Source organism: Prionailurus viverrinus, chromosome B1, assembly GCF_022837055.1.
Source record: "Prionailurus viverrinus isolate Anna chromosome B1, UM_Priviv_1.0, whole genome shotgun sequence".
Classification (NCBI taxonomy): Eukaryota; Metazoa; Chordata; class Mammalia; order Carnivora; family Felidae; genus Prionailurus; species Prionailurus viverrinus.
In genome coordinates, this window is record NC_062564.1 from 43,217,790 (window position 1) to 43,232,483 (window position 14,694).

The 14,694-nt window shown below is 34.4% G+C and overlaps 1 protein-coding gene across 9 annotated transcripts in view; it reads right to left on the bottom strand.

The window, feature by feature from the left end:
- Positions 1-14,694, bottom strand: part of LOC125164952 (A disintegrin and metallopeptidase domain 3-like) — a 156,194-nt gene that overhangs the window by 62,152 nt on the left and 79,348 nt on the right. For 8 of the 9 annotated variants that reach the window (XR_007151879.1, XR_007151878.1, XM_047857670.1 and 5 more), the window contains exons 13-16: positions 3,281-3,379; positions 1,497-1,692; positions 926-1,016; positions 229-418 (exon numbers count right to left, since the gene is read on the bottom strand). Coding sequence is in view for 7 of the 9 variants with exons in the window: in XM_047857670.1 (XP_047713626.1) it covers positions 229-418; positions 926-1,016; positions 1,497-1,692; positions 3,281-3,379 (576 nt within the window). In the remaining 2 variants the exon portion in view is untranslated. The remainder of the gene's footprint in view (positions 1-228; positions 419-925; positions 1,017-1,496; positions 1,693-3,280; positions 3,380-14,694) is intronic. The other variant, XM_047857667.1, reaches the window with a different exon arrangement.

The following is a 14,694-nucleotide window of genomic DNA, read 5'->3' on the forward strand; positions in this document are numbered from 1 at the left end:
TCCCTCTCTCTCTCTCTGTCTCTCTCTCCAGGAGGAATTGCTTGATATCTCAGTGAAAATTCAGTTTGTCCAGGGAGGAAGTGAGTTCAGGGTCTTCCCAGACTACCATGTTGGACCTCATCCTTCCTTATATCTCTCACTTTTTTTCTTTCTCATGCACAAACACATTCATACACAGATACTCAGACACACAAACATCATATGGAACAAAGTAAAAGTTTTATTTACCTTATTTTGACCACATATCGTGCCATTATGCACTTGAGTAAAATCATACTCTGAAGATTGTGTTTCATTTCTCAAATATGCTGACAAACATATATGGCCTCCAAGGTAAGTATATTGAACATTAAAAGTTTTTACTGGTACTATCTGTGAATGTGTCCAGTGACAAACTATCTTTCCACAAAGGATATGCCTGGAAATATAAGGCAAAAAAAGGTTGCTCATATGTCTCTTAGGAACACAATATATTAAATCATTAACAATTCAAAACATGAAGATAATTCAAAATGTTATTCAGATCATAACACCAAAGTTATTCAGAACATGAAGCATGACAAATAAATTTATCTGTATATACTAGGTTCATCTCTCATTTATATTAACTTATTTTTGCGTGCGCACACACGCACACACACACACACACAAACATGCATTTAAAAAAGTATAGTAGTCTTGAGCACCTGAGTGGCTTAGCCAGTTGGGCGGCCAACTTCCACTCAGGTCATGATCTCATGGTTCATGGGTTCAGGCCCCGCATCAGGCTCTGTGCTGACAGCTCTGAGCCTAGAGCCTGTTTTGGATTCTGTGTCTCCCTCTCACTTCCACCCCCCTCCCCACTCATGATCTATCTCTCTCTCTGCGTAAAAAGTAAATAAACATTAAAAAAAAATTGTTTAAGTACAGTAGTCTAAATACACACCGAAAATTGCAACCATGTTTGGCACAGTTTCCAAATTCATCTGCGTGAAAATTCACTTCTTGTGCACATAGATAAGTAGAAACTTTAGCAACTGAAAATATAAATAGTTACAATTACGAATCTTAAAAAAACAAAAGTGGTAAATTAATATAGAAACATCTGGACAACAGCAATGCCCAGTAAGTGTCATCTACTATAATTTTTTAGTGTCATCTACTGGCTATACAAGAAGGAGAAACACTAAAAACTACCCACTTGAGAATAGGAAAATTGTGTCAAAGGCAGAAATGATTAAGAAAGCAGTCATTTGCTCTCTTAACCTACAATTCTAATATTCTACTCCTCTTTGTGCCAATCACGTGAAATTTGATTATTATACTATTTTTTTGTTCTGTACTTATTAGGCCTATTTTGCCTCTTGATATAGTTCAAAGCCATAATGATTAACTATTTTTTTTTCAAATTTGGATTTTAAACAAACATTACCCTTTATTATGGCTATAGGATGGTTTACTGACTGTAGAAAAATACAGTTTGAAAAGGAACCCCAGAAAAAAGATACAACTATTACATTTTCCAAATAATGCTTCACACTGTACATCTGGATCTCGGCATATTCCCTCATAGCAATAGGCAGTATTATTATTACATGGTTCTAAATCAGCAGATTTCACATCAGGTACACAAGCCTCAGATGTTCCATTGCAAAATTCTGGAAAATCACATGGATCTGTCATTTTCCTACATAAACGCCCTCTTTCAGCTATCTATGAGACAAAGAAAAATAAATATATATTTAAAGTAGTAAACCAAAAAATGTAAAAAAAATTAAACAAGAACAGTGTATTTCTATCATTTCCATTATTATTGCATTTTAACTACTTAAAGTCAAATTATGAATTTACTTGAAACCGCGAGTGAAATAGATTGGAAAAAACCTAAATGTTCATCAATGAATGAATAGATTAATAAACTGTGGTATATTCATGCAATGGAATATTTTTAGCCATATAAAGGAACACTGATACATAGGCTACAAGATGAATGAATATTCAACACTATGTTAAGTGAAGAAATCCAGACACAAAAGGTCACATATTCTATGGTTCGTATGAAATAACCAGAATAGGTTACTCCAGACAGAACACAAATCGCTTCTGTCCAATTGGTGCTGTCCAGCCAGGACTGAGGGGAAGGAAGAAAGGAGAGCAAGTGCTTAATGCTCCAGGAGTCTCCTGTTTGATTGAGGAACTTGTTTTGGAACTGGATAGAGGTGGCAGTTGCATAACTCTGTGAATGTACTGAATATCACTAAATTGTTCACCTGCAAATGGTTAAGTTTTATGGCAAGTTTTTCTTCACCTAATCCTTTTAAAGGCTCTACCAAATGTAAGACTTGTCCCCATTTTAAAGAACTGCCCTTTGGGTTGTAGAGAAAGGGCAACGGGCTGTGTAGAAAAGCCTTATTTGTTCAATCCTGCTGATTTGGAGACAAAGGACAAGGTGAGCGCTCTGGTGAAGGGAAGAGGAACAAGGTTTATTGCTAAGTAGCAGAAACTCTACGCTTGCATCCTTGAAGACAAGGGACAAGTGGCTTTAATTACTAGCATAAAAAGTGAAAAACACACACAGAACAAAGTAGAATTATATTAGGATAGATTTTACTGACAGACAACCTGGCAAATTTCTAATTAGATTTTGATTGTCGTTGACTCCTGAAAGTGACACAAAAAAGGCAAGATGAAGCAATCCCCAAAAGTCAAATCTTACTGAGTCTCCTTTCAGGTGTGGCTATAAAGGAATGTGAAGGGGAAATTTCCCAAAGGAAGTTAAGAATTTAATTCAATTCCAGGACCAGCGGTCCCTTGAAAAGATAAAACTTGAATAGTAGACATGCTGTATGTTGCTGACTACTCTACATGGACTCCTTTTCTGCTATCCTCAAAATGAGAGCTTTATTATTATTATTATTGTTTATTCAAACATTGTACATCAACTGTGTGTTGGGTGCCTTATTTTTAATTTTTTGTCATAAGTTGCTTGGTTATGAAGAGCTACATTCAGATATGACCAAGAGAAATTCATAGCACCCAAATAATCTGGAATTGATATTGAATAATAACTGGATAGGCCCTGAGTAGAGACTAAAAACAGTGCAATGGAAGGCATAGCTAAGAAGGCTGAAAATGATCTAAGTACATCTTCTGAACTTAGAAATCAATTATGTATGAATCAGGTCCATAAAGTTACATATTTGAAGTTGGGCAAAAAAACAAAGCTTAAAAAATGCTAAAAAAATGGACACACAAGAACACAAATTATGAAAGGAAATCATGTGGTATTTTGAAAGCTTACCAGACAAGTTCTTCTATCACAGCATGGTCCACTGCCACACTCTGCATTTCCAATTAGAGTACAACTTACAGGATTACAGCATTTTTTGTGAGCGCATTCCTAAAAGCAAACAGAAAAAAATAATAGGAATTTTCAATGAAATATGTAATTGTATTTATTGTCAAAATACACAAAATATTTCCCTAAGTTAATTACAATCATAGTATGATTTTTACTTCTGTATTTATTTTTAGCACCACTTCAGTTAAACTTATATTTTCAGCATCGGAAAAACAATGGTAATGAAATCATTCATGCTTCCATGCTCAAGGAATTGACTGTAAAAAACTCAATGCAGTTTCTTTCAATCTTATAGGAATATATAAATGTATGCACTCTAAATTCTTAGATTTTTTTCATTCATTGTATCATTAGTATTTTTCAATCTTACCAAACCTCTTCAAGATATCATCTTTGGAATATTTAATAACTTATGGATGTGACAGAATAGAGGTCCTAAATTATAACAACGTTTTATTAACATAAATAATGTTTCAAAGAAAAAATTTTGTAATTTTTTTACTCTCAGACCTTACATTAAATATTAATTCTAGAAATTATTAGATAAGAGAGCACAAAAGTATTAATGGCTCTTCATAATATACTTCCATTTCCTTCTTCCTGTAGCATAAAATTATGATATGTCACAAGACTGATAGTAATATTTAAAAATTATTAAAGTGGATAGTCACAAATCACTATGTGTTTCTACTTGCTTCAATATTAATATTTTTATTATTAGTATACAGAAAATTTTACATATCTGCACACTATTATTTATTTAATATTTCTGTGTCTATATGTTGATGTATTCATGTGTTTATTTCCTTTATTTGTAAGCATTATATTAATGATATTAAGCCCTAGCCACCAACATATATCACTACATTTAAAATTTGTCATGACAACTTACTATTGTTTGGGTGGGGTTTTTTTGGTAACTTTTTGATATTGTGATATTGTGAAATGGTCGACTCATAAAATCTAAGAACTATCATCTTTTTTTCTGGTTTTGTTCTTTAAGTTTATGGATAAAACTTTATTCCACCATGATCCCACTAAATATGTGAGTTTATAGTATGTGTGTAAAATGTTTGTGTTATATATATGTATGCATTTCTTTTCACTTTACATTAAGTTTTTTTAGTATAATTCACACATTATATATTAGTTTCAGGTGTACAACTTTGTGCTTTGACAAGTTTATTATGTTATTCACAATATCAATGACTATATCCCTTACACTATGCACTTTATTCCTGTGACTTATTCATCCCATAGCCTGTATCTCCCTCTCCCATTCACCCATTTGCCCAACCATTCCCTTCATACCACTCTAGGAACCATCAGTTTGTTCTCTGTATTTATAGGTCTGATTCTGCTTTTTGCTTGTTCATTTGGTGGGGGGTTTTTTGGTTTTTTGGTTTGTTTTGTTTTAGATTCAACTTATGAGTGCAATGGTATGTTACTTGTCTATGTCAGTCTGTTTTCACTTAAAAATTGTCATCTAGGTACGTCCATGTTGTCTCAAATGGCACAATCTCAACCTTTTCTACAGCTGAATTATATCCCATTGTGTGTGTGTGTATGTGTGTGTGCATGGCACATATATATATATATATATATACACACACACACACACATATACATGTGTGTATATTAATATATATATATTTATTTATTTATATTTATATATACACACACCATGGTATATATACCACTTTTACTTACCCACTCATCCACTGACGGTAGGTAGCTTCCATGTCTTGGCTATTGTAAATAATGTTGCAATAAGTGTAGGGATGGATGTATATTTTTGAAATAGTGTTTTTGCTTTCTTTGGGTAAATATTGGTAGTGGAAATATTGAACCATATCAATTTCTATTTTTCATTTTTTGAGGAACCTCCATACTTCATTCCCTAATGGCTCCACCAACAGTATACAGGGACCCTTTCTCCTCATCCTCTCTAATACTTGTTATTTCTTATCTTTTTGATTGTTACCCATTCTTTCTGGTGTAAGGTGAGATCTCATTGTGATTTTGATTTGCATTTCCCTAATGATTAGTGATGTTGAGCATCTTTTCATGTGTCCATTGGCCATTTGGATGTCTTCTTTTAAAAAAATGTCTATTCAACTTCTCTGCCCATTTTTAAATAATGTTGAGTCATATAAATTCTATATATTTTTTGTATATTAATCCCTTATCAGGCATCTCATTTGCAAATATCTCATCCTAATCAGTAAGATGATTAGGGTTAGGATTAGTTGCCTTTTTTGTCTTTTTTTTTCTTTTTTAATTTTAATTTCAGTATGTTTAACATACAGTGCTATATTAGTTTCAGATTTCATACATCACACAGTGTTCATTATGACAAGTGCACTCCTTAATCCCATCACCTAATTAACTCATTACCTCAGCTACCTCTCCTCTGGCAAACATCTGTTTCTTCCCTATAATTAAGAGTCTGTTTCTCAGTTTGTGAGGATGTTGAGAAAGGGGAACCCTTTGCACTGTTGGTGGGAATGCAAACTGGTTCAGCCACTCTGAGAAATAGTAAGGAGATTCCTCAAATCGTTAAAAATAGAACTACCCTATGACCCAGCAATTGCACTACTAGGTATTTAACCAAAGAATACAAAAATACTACTGAGTATATATTCCCAAAATACAAAACACTCATTCAAAGGAATGCATGCATCCCAGTGTCAATAGCAGCATTAACTACAATAGCCAAATTATGGAAACAGCCCAAGTGTCCGCTGATTTATAAATTGATAAAGAAGATGTGACATGTATGTAGAATGGAATGTTATTCAGCCATAAAAAAGAATGAAATCTTGCCAATTGCAATGACATGGATGGATCTAAAGAGTATTATGCTAAGTGAAGTAAGTCAGAGAAAGACAAATATATGATTTCACACATATGTGAAAGTTAAGAAACAAATGAGCAAAGGGGAAAAAGAGAGCCAAACAAAGAAACAGACTTTTAACTATAGAGAACAAACTGATAGTTACTAGAAGGGAGATGCATGGGGAGACGTGTTAAACAGGTGATGGGGTTAAGAACTGAACTTGTTTTGATGAGCAGCAGGTGCTGTATGGAACTGTTGAATCACTATATTGTATATCTAAAAGTAATATTACACTGTACATTGATTAGAATTTAAATTTTTTTTAAAGTCTATTTTGTCTAAGTAAGTATTGCTACTCTGGGTTTCTTTTGACATCCATTTCCCTGATTAGTGTTTCTCTATATCCTCACTTTCAATCTGCAGGTGTCTTGAAGTCTGAAATGAGTCTTTTGCTTCGAGTCCATTCACATTCCAAGTAACTTTTGATAGATATTTATTGCCATTTTATTATCTGATTTGTGATTTTTTGATAGCTTTTCTCTGATCCTTTCTTCTCTTTATCTCTTTCATAGTTTTTTGGTTTTCTTTAGTGATACACCTGAATACCTTATTCTATTTTTTGCAGAATTTCTATTACTGTTTTTTTAATTTGTGGTTACTACAAGGTTTATATATAACAACTTCTACATATAGCAGTCTATATTAAATTGATGGTAGCTTAATTTTGATCTCATTCATTACTCCTCTCCCTTTCACACTTCAGATATTAGGCATCATATTTTATATCCTTTTATGAAAACCTTGGCTACTTTTTACAGAAACACATATTTTTACCTTTATATTTTTTTATATTTTTTATATTTTTTACTTTTCATATTATCACTTATGGTCTTTGCACTCAAAGGGCCCCCCTTTAATATCTCTTGTAGAGCTAGTTTAGTGGTTATGAAATCCTTTAGTTTTTCTTTGTCAGAGAAACACTTTACCTCTTCTTCTATTCTGAATGATAGCCTTGCTAGGTAGAACATCTTGGATACAGATTTTTCCCTCAGCACTCTGAATACATCATGCCAGTCCCTTATGGCCTACAAAAATTTCTGCTGAAATTAACCTCATAGCCTTGTGGGGTTTCCATTATATGTAAATGTTTTCTTTTCACTTACAACCTTTAAAATTCTTTATCACTATTTTTTTTCCCATTTTAATTACTATGTGCCTTGGTGTGGCCTCTTTGGGTTGAATTTGCTGGGGGATTTCTGTGCCTCCTGAATTTGGATCTCTATCTCTCTCCCCAGATTTGGGAAGTTTTCAACTATTATTTTATCAAATACATTTTCAGCCCCCCATTCCCTCTCCTCCCCTCTGGGATCCCTAATGTGAATGTGTTTATGCTTAATGGAGTCACTGAGTTCTCTAATTATATTTTCATAATGCAGTATTTGTCTCTCCCTTGTTCAGTTTGATTGTTTTCCATTACTCTATCCTCCAGATCACTGATACATTCCTCTGCTTCCTATAGCCTACTATTTATTACATCTATTATATTTTTAATTTCATTCATTCAGTTATTCATCTCTGATATGTTATTTTGTATCTATTTGTCAAGAGTCTCACTGATGTCCTCCACTTTTTTCTCAAGTCAAGTGATTATCATTACTTTAAATTCTCCATCAGGCATATTATTTATCTCTGTTTCCCTTCTTGTGGCCTACTATTTAATTCATCCACTGCTTTTTAAAATTTTTTTCACATTTATTTATTGTTGAGAGACAGAGACAGAGCATGAACAGAGGAGGGACAGAGAGAGGGGAAGACACAAAATCTGAAGCAGTCTTCAGGCTCTGAGCTGTCAGCAAAGAGCCTGATGCTGGGCCCAAACCCATGAACCACGAGATCATGACCTAAACCAAGGTTGGACACTTAACTGACGGAGCCACCCAGGTGCCCCTCCATTGCTTTTTAAATTTCATTTATTGAGTTCTTCATCTCTGATATGTTATTTTTATGTCTTTGTCCAGAGTCACACTGATGTCATTCACTTTTTTTGGAAGCCCAGTGAGTATCTTTACAATCATTAAATTCTCTATCAGGCATATTACTTCTTTCTGTTTCAATTAAGTCCCCTGCTGTGATTTTGTCATGTTCTTTCATTTGAGACAAATTCCTCTAATTTTGTCTATCTCTCTGTTTCTGTGTGTTAGGAAAGTCACCTACATCCTCTGCTCTTGAAAGTAGTGGCTTTATGAAGAGGTCCTGTAGTGTCCTGTAGTGCAATGTCCTTGGTTCACCAGAACTTGGCACTTCAGAGGAGTCTCCTATATTTGTTGCTTGTCTCCTGCTATGGTGTCTGAGTACCTTTTCCCTTCAGTCTAGACTTCTGCACTGATTATATCCTTGTTGTGGGAGCATGTTAGTGGCTGCAGCCAGGGTCTGGCATGTGGTTGCTGAGGTGACCACAGTCATGTGGTAGCTAAGCACGGTGTGAGGCCATGAGCACAGAGGCTGGGCATGGAGCAAGGTGGTAGCTCAATAAGTCACTCACAGCGTTAGCAAAATTTGTGCTGAGTGGTAGTCTTAGGTTGGATCCCCCCAAAGCAGGGCAGTGGCCAGGGGCACAACTCACGTTAGCAGCAGCAGACAGGGATGTGGTTTGGTGTCTCTCTTGAGTGGATGGAGGTCCCCAAAGGCCATTTCTACAGAATTGTAGGATATCTTGGAATCTGAGATTGTGATACCTCCATCTTTGTTCTTTCTCAAGGTCACTTTGACTATTCAGGGTCTTTGATGGTTCTATACAAATTTTAGTGTTATTTGTTCTAGTTCTGTGAAAAATGCTATTTGTATTGTAATAGGGATTGCACTGAATCTGTAGATTGCTTTAAGTAATATGGACATTTTAGCAACATTAATTCTTCCAATACATAATCATGGAATATCTTTCCATTTGTTTGTGTCATCTTCAATTTCTTTTATGAATGTTTTTCAGTTTTCAGAGTACAGATCCTTTACCACATCCAACATAATACTCAATGTTGAAAAACAGAGATTTTATTCTAAGATCAGACACAAGACAAGAATGTCCACTCTTACCACTTTTTTCAACATAGTACTAGAAGTCCTAGCCACAGCAATCACACGAGAAAAAGAAAAAAGAGGTATCCATATTGGTAAAGAAGAAGTTGAACTGTCTCTATTTGCAGATAACATAATACTAGACACAAAACATTCTAAAGACTCCCCTAAAAAAACTACTAGAAGTAATAAATTCATTCAGTAAAGTTGCAGGATACAAAATTAATACCCAGAAACCAGTAGTGTCTCTATACACTAATAACAAAACCACAAAGTAGCAGAAGCAAAAATTAGAGAACAATGCCATTTATAAGTGCACCAAAAAGAATAAAATACCTCGGAATAAACTTAACAAAAGAGGTGAAAGACCTATAAACTTAAAACTATAATACATAGAATGTTTTGAGTGTTATGCTGTAAGAGAAGCTGTAATCAGGGATCTTTCTTTCAAAACAGTAGATAAATATACCAAGTGCATTTATAAAATAATAATTTATTCTTGATCTCTTGTACTACCTGGATTATCACATAATATTTTATACAAAATTAGATATAATGTTATAATTACACTAACTGCAACATTAGTGTATTATTAAAGTATGTCAGACCTTTATCACTATATAACAAGTTTAAATTTATAGGAGTCAGATGATATTCTTTTTTTATTTTTATATTTCAATATTAACTAAAGTGTGTTATGCTTCACAATTTAAATATTTTATTGAAAAACTGTCAACAGTATTTAGTGCAGCTAGAGGATTGAATGGAAACTAAATATTAATGCAGGCAGGGGGAGCAAAAATCAATGACATGACAGGAAATTCCAAGGCTAGTATCAAAGAGAAAGCCTACAGTAGAGAGCAAATTTTTACAATACCCAAATCTAGACTAAATACCTGGCTTAGAAATTGACTCTTAAGGACTTATGCTTTAGGAACAGAATGCCATCATGGGACTGGAAGCCAGAACTTTATAAAACAGGTAGCCAAGGTATATCATTGAGAAATTTGAGAATCAAAAGGATGTTTTCTTTTCTCCTAGTTTTCCAAACCATTTTTAAATGTCTCCTCAATATTTAATATCTTACTGAAGTGGTTCTCTATTTCTGGAATAAAATACAGAAGGATATTAATTTTTCATATACTCATTTTGGTTGGTAATCCTGATTATTTTGTAAGTATTTTCCAAAATATAAGTCAGTCATTCAAAGTAACATGAATTGGAGGAATCAACAACTTTCATGACTTAATTCTATTTCTATATGCCTGCAAAGGATACTGGGAATTAAATTTTTTTTAAGTATCCAATTTACAATAATATTCAAAACATTAAATGTTTAGGGTTAACTTTAAGAATTAAAGATACCTAAATAAATGGAACAATATACCATGATCACGGTTTGAAATCATAACATTATGAATAACTCACTTCTCTACAAATTCATCTATAGATTTTTAAAAATCCCAGTCAAAATTCCAGCAGAATTAGGATTTTTTTCTTTAGGGGATGTGAGTAGAAATAGAAAAGTTGATTCTAAATTTTACATAGAAATGCAAAGACCTAAAATCACCAAATCTATCTTGATTAAAGAAGTACAAAATATGAAGACACATTTTACCTGATTTTATGAGTTAGGGTAAGGAGAGCTGGTATTGGTATAAGGCTAGATATATGAAACAATGGAACACAAAGTATGTGATGAACTGTTTTTCAATATAGGTGTCAAGAAAAATATAGCTATTCAACAAATGGTCCTGGAACAATTGGATATACATATAGAAAAAATATATCCTGATTCTTAACTTACAAACATTTCTCAAAACGGATCATAGATATACATATAAAAGCCAAAATCAATAAACTTCTAGAACACTTATGGGAAAGCTTCACAACCATGGGATAGATAGGGCGCAAGTAGCATAACACATAAAAGAAAAAAAAAAAGATAAACTGAACTTCACCCAATTAAAAATTTGACTTTTTGAAAGATTATCTTTAAGAAAATACAAAACCAAGCCACATACTGGGAGAAAATCTGGCAAAAGACTTGCATATAGTTTATATTAAGAATTTCTAGGGGTGCCTGGGTGGCTCAGTTGCCTAAGCATCCAACTTTGGCTCAGGTCATGATCTCCTGGTTTGTGAGTTCAAGCCCTACATCAGGCTCTGTGCTGACAGTTCAGAGCCTAGAACCTGCTTCAGATTCTGTGTCTCCCTCTCTCTGCCCCTCACTCACTCTTCCTCTTTCTTAAAATTAAGTAAACATTATTTTAAAAAAAGAATTTCTCTAACTACATAATAAAAAAGCAAATAACCTTATAAATATGTACAAAATGTTTGAACAGACACTTTAAAAAGGAGGCATATGAAAGTCCCGTAATCATATGAAACACTGTCCAGTATAATTATTCATAGAGGAAACATAAATTAAAAACACAATGAGATACCAGCACAAATTCAAATGACTAAAATGAAAAAGACTGGCAATAACAAAAGTTGATGACGATAAGGAAAAATTACAACTCTCATACACAGATGGTTGGAATATAAAATATTACAACATTTGGGAAAGAAGTTTGACATGTTGTTATAGATTTAATAGTTAATCAACTACCATGTAACTCAGCAATTCCACTCCTATATATTTACCCAAGAGAAATGAAAACATAAGTCCAAGCAAGATTTGGATATGAATATTTTAGAAGCTTTTTTATAATAGTCCCAAACAAAAACAATCTAAATGTTCATTAATAATTTTATGGACAAACACTCCAAGGAATATCCATACAAAGAAATACTACTCTATAACAAATACAAATGAACTACAGATACATTCAATCATATGGATGAATATCAAAAATATATAAAGCAAATGTTCCAGAATCAAAAAAGATCCATAATCTATGATTCATTCATATGAATTTAAATAGGGGACAAAAATAATGAGTTATGACAGAAATCAGAAATTTAGATTCTTATAGGATTTACTTAAGGAGGTATGGGAAACTATGGTAATGTAAATGTTCTATATCTTTTTTTCCACATCTAATTAAGTATATCATCACTCACTTCCAAAGACATCAGCAAGTCAGAAGAAAAACAAATATAAATAAATATAATGAAGACCACCTAGACACATCACAAATCTTTTTGTTTAAAACCAAAGACAAGGTCACAATGCCTTTCTAGACACAAAGATGGGTTCTATGGATCATTTGGCTAGGTATGGCAGACAGAAGCAGAATTGGGTACTGACATCTTTAGTGACAATGGGACAAATGGTTTTTGACTATCATTGTTGAGACTCCTGATAAGTTCCATCAGTGGGGAATGATGGTCTTATAATACTAAAAAAAGAAAAAAAAATGTTATTATGGTTGTTGTTCACTCACCTACACTATCAAGAAAGTGAATCTACTTTCTTTCTGATGGTGGCCAGAGTTATAGATAGTAAAATTCATGGTGACTAAGAGCAGTTAATCACTCCAACATTTACTGAGTTATGTTCTGACAATGCAAGAGAAAGGAAAGAAATTAGATATACTTGGGCAAAAACCTGATAAAATCATTAAAGCTACCTCATCCAATTACAATATTAGAGATCTATGCTAGTTTTGCTAGATTTGAAGGCTAGGAAGTCATTGTCACTCAAGAACTAACCTCATTCTCGGGGCGCCTGGGTGGCTCAGTCAGTTAAGTGCCCGATTTCGGCTCAGGTCGTGATCTCGTGGTATATGAGTTCAAGCCCCACATAGGGCTCTGTGCTGACAGCTCAGAGCCTGGAGCCTGCTTCAGATTCTATGTCTCCCTTTCTCCCTCTCTTCCCCTCCCCTGCTCATGCTCTGTCTTTCTTTGTCTCTCAACAATAAATAAATCTTAAAAAAAAAAATTAAAAAAATAAAAGAACTAACCTCATTCTCTAAGTACAGTTGGTCAATGACCACTCTGGCTAATGGCATGCACATGAAGAATGGGAATGTGAAAACCTCTTGGGGCTTATTGCAGTAGGTCTTTACAGCCATAATAAAACTGGCCTATCCATAATGAATCTCCATTCTCCAATAAATACCTTGAAATCCAGTGGGTCAAGCTACCTCTTCCCTTAGGTGCACTGTGACTCTGTCCTAGATTTTTAATAAAGACTAAGTGCTCAGATGATGAAACAGTCACCCAAATCAGTTCACTTAAAACCATTCTAGTGCAACCAGCCTATCAGAGACAACTCATTTTCCCCTTGTGTCTAGGAATAGTCTCTGGAAACTATTCATGAACTGGGCAATAAGGTCTCCAGAATGGATGCATTGGCAAAGTCCAAACAAAATTCCATGCAAGTTAAGGGCCAGAAGATAGTCTGCCCTTGGGAGAAATTCTCACTACTGACCTAAAGAAGACCCATGGTACTTAAATACTTGGGCCATGACAATGGACTATTCCTGGCCACTCTTGTGCTTTACTGTGGACAAGTAAAAGGAAGACAAGAGGGCTTCAATTCCTTATCCGACATAATGCATTTGGATTAGCATTGACCCAACACCTTTGGCACCTTCCTTCAAAAATAAACAGAGCAAGGATATAGGGTTTCATCCAAATAAAATGAAAGCTATATATGTTGGTTAAGGTGTGGCAGTGAACTGATGATAGTTGGCCTGCCCTTTCCTCTCTCCTGAGCATTGCAGCACAGTCCATTATGGTACTGAGAAATGGATACATGCACTCCAATGATTTCACTCACATGTCGAACTTAAAAAATAAAGTAGATAAACATAGAGGGGAAGGAAGAAAGAGGCAAATCCATTAACAGACTCTTAACTATAGAGAAAAAACTAAGGATTGCTGGAGGGGAGGGGGGTGGGGATGGGTTAAATGGGTGATGACTATTAAGGTGGGCACTTGTGATGACTCCTGGGCCTTATATGTAAGTGACGAATCACTACATTCTACTACTGAAGCATGTTAACTAATGGGAGTTTACATAAAAATTTGGAGAGGGAAAAAAAAAACAATTTCACACACTTTTAAAAATATATTACCATAGGGGCACCTGGGTGGCGCAGTCGGTTAAGCGTCCGACTTCAACCAGGTCACGATCTCACGGTCCGTGAGTTCGAGCCCCGCGTCAGGCTCTGGGCTGATGGCTCAGAGCCTGGAGCCTGTTTCCGATTCTGTGTCTCCCTCTCTCTCTGCCCCTCCCCCGTTCATGCTCTGTCTCTCTCTGTCACAAAAAAAAATAAGTAAAAAAAAAAAAAAAAAAAAAAAAATATATATATTACCATAGACTTACGAAATTTTAGAAATATTACTACCTTATTTTTCTAATAAAAGAAAACACATTTGACCAGATAAATTAATAGACATATACAGAGCATTCCATCCAAAAGCAGCAAGAATACACATTTTTCTCAAGTGCACATGGAACATTCTCCATTTTAGATCATGTGTGGCC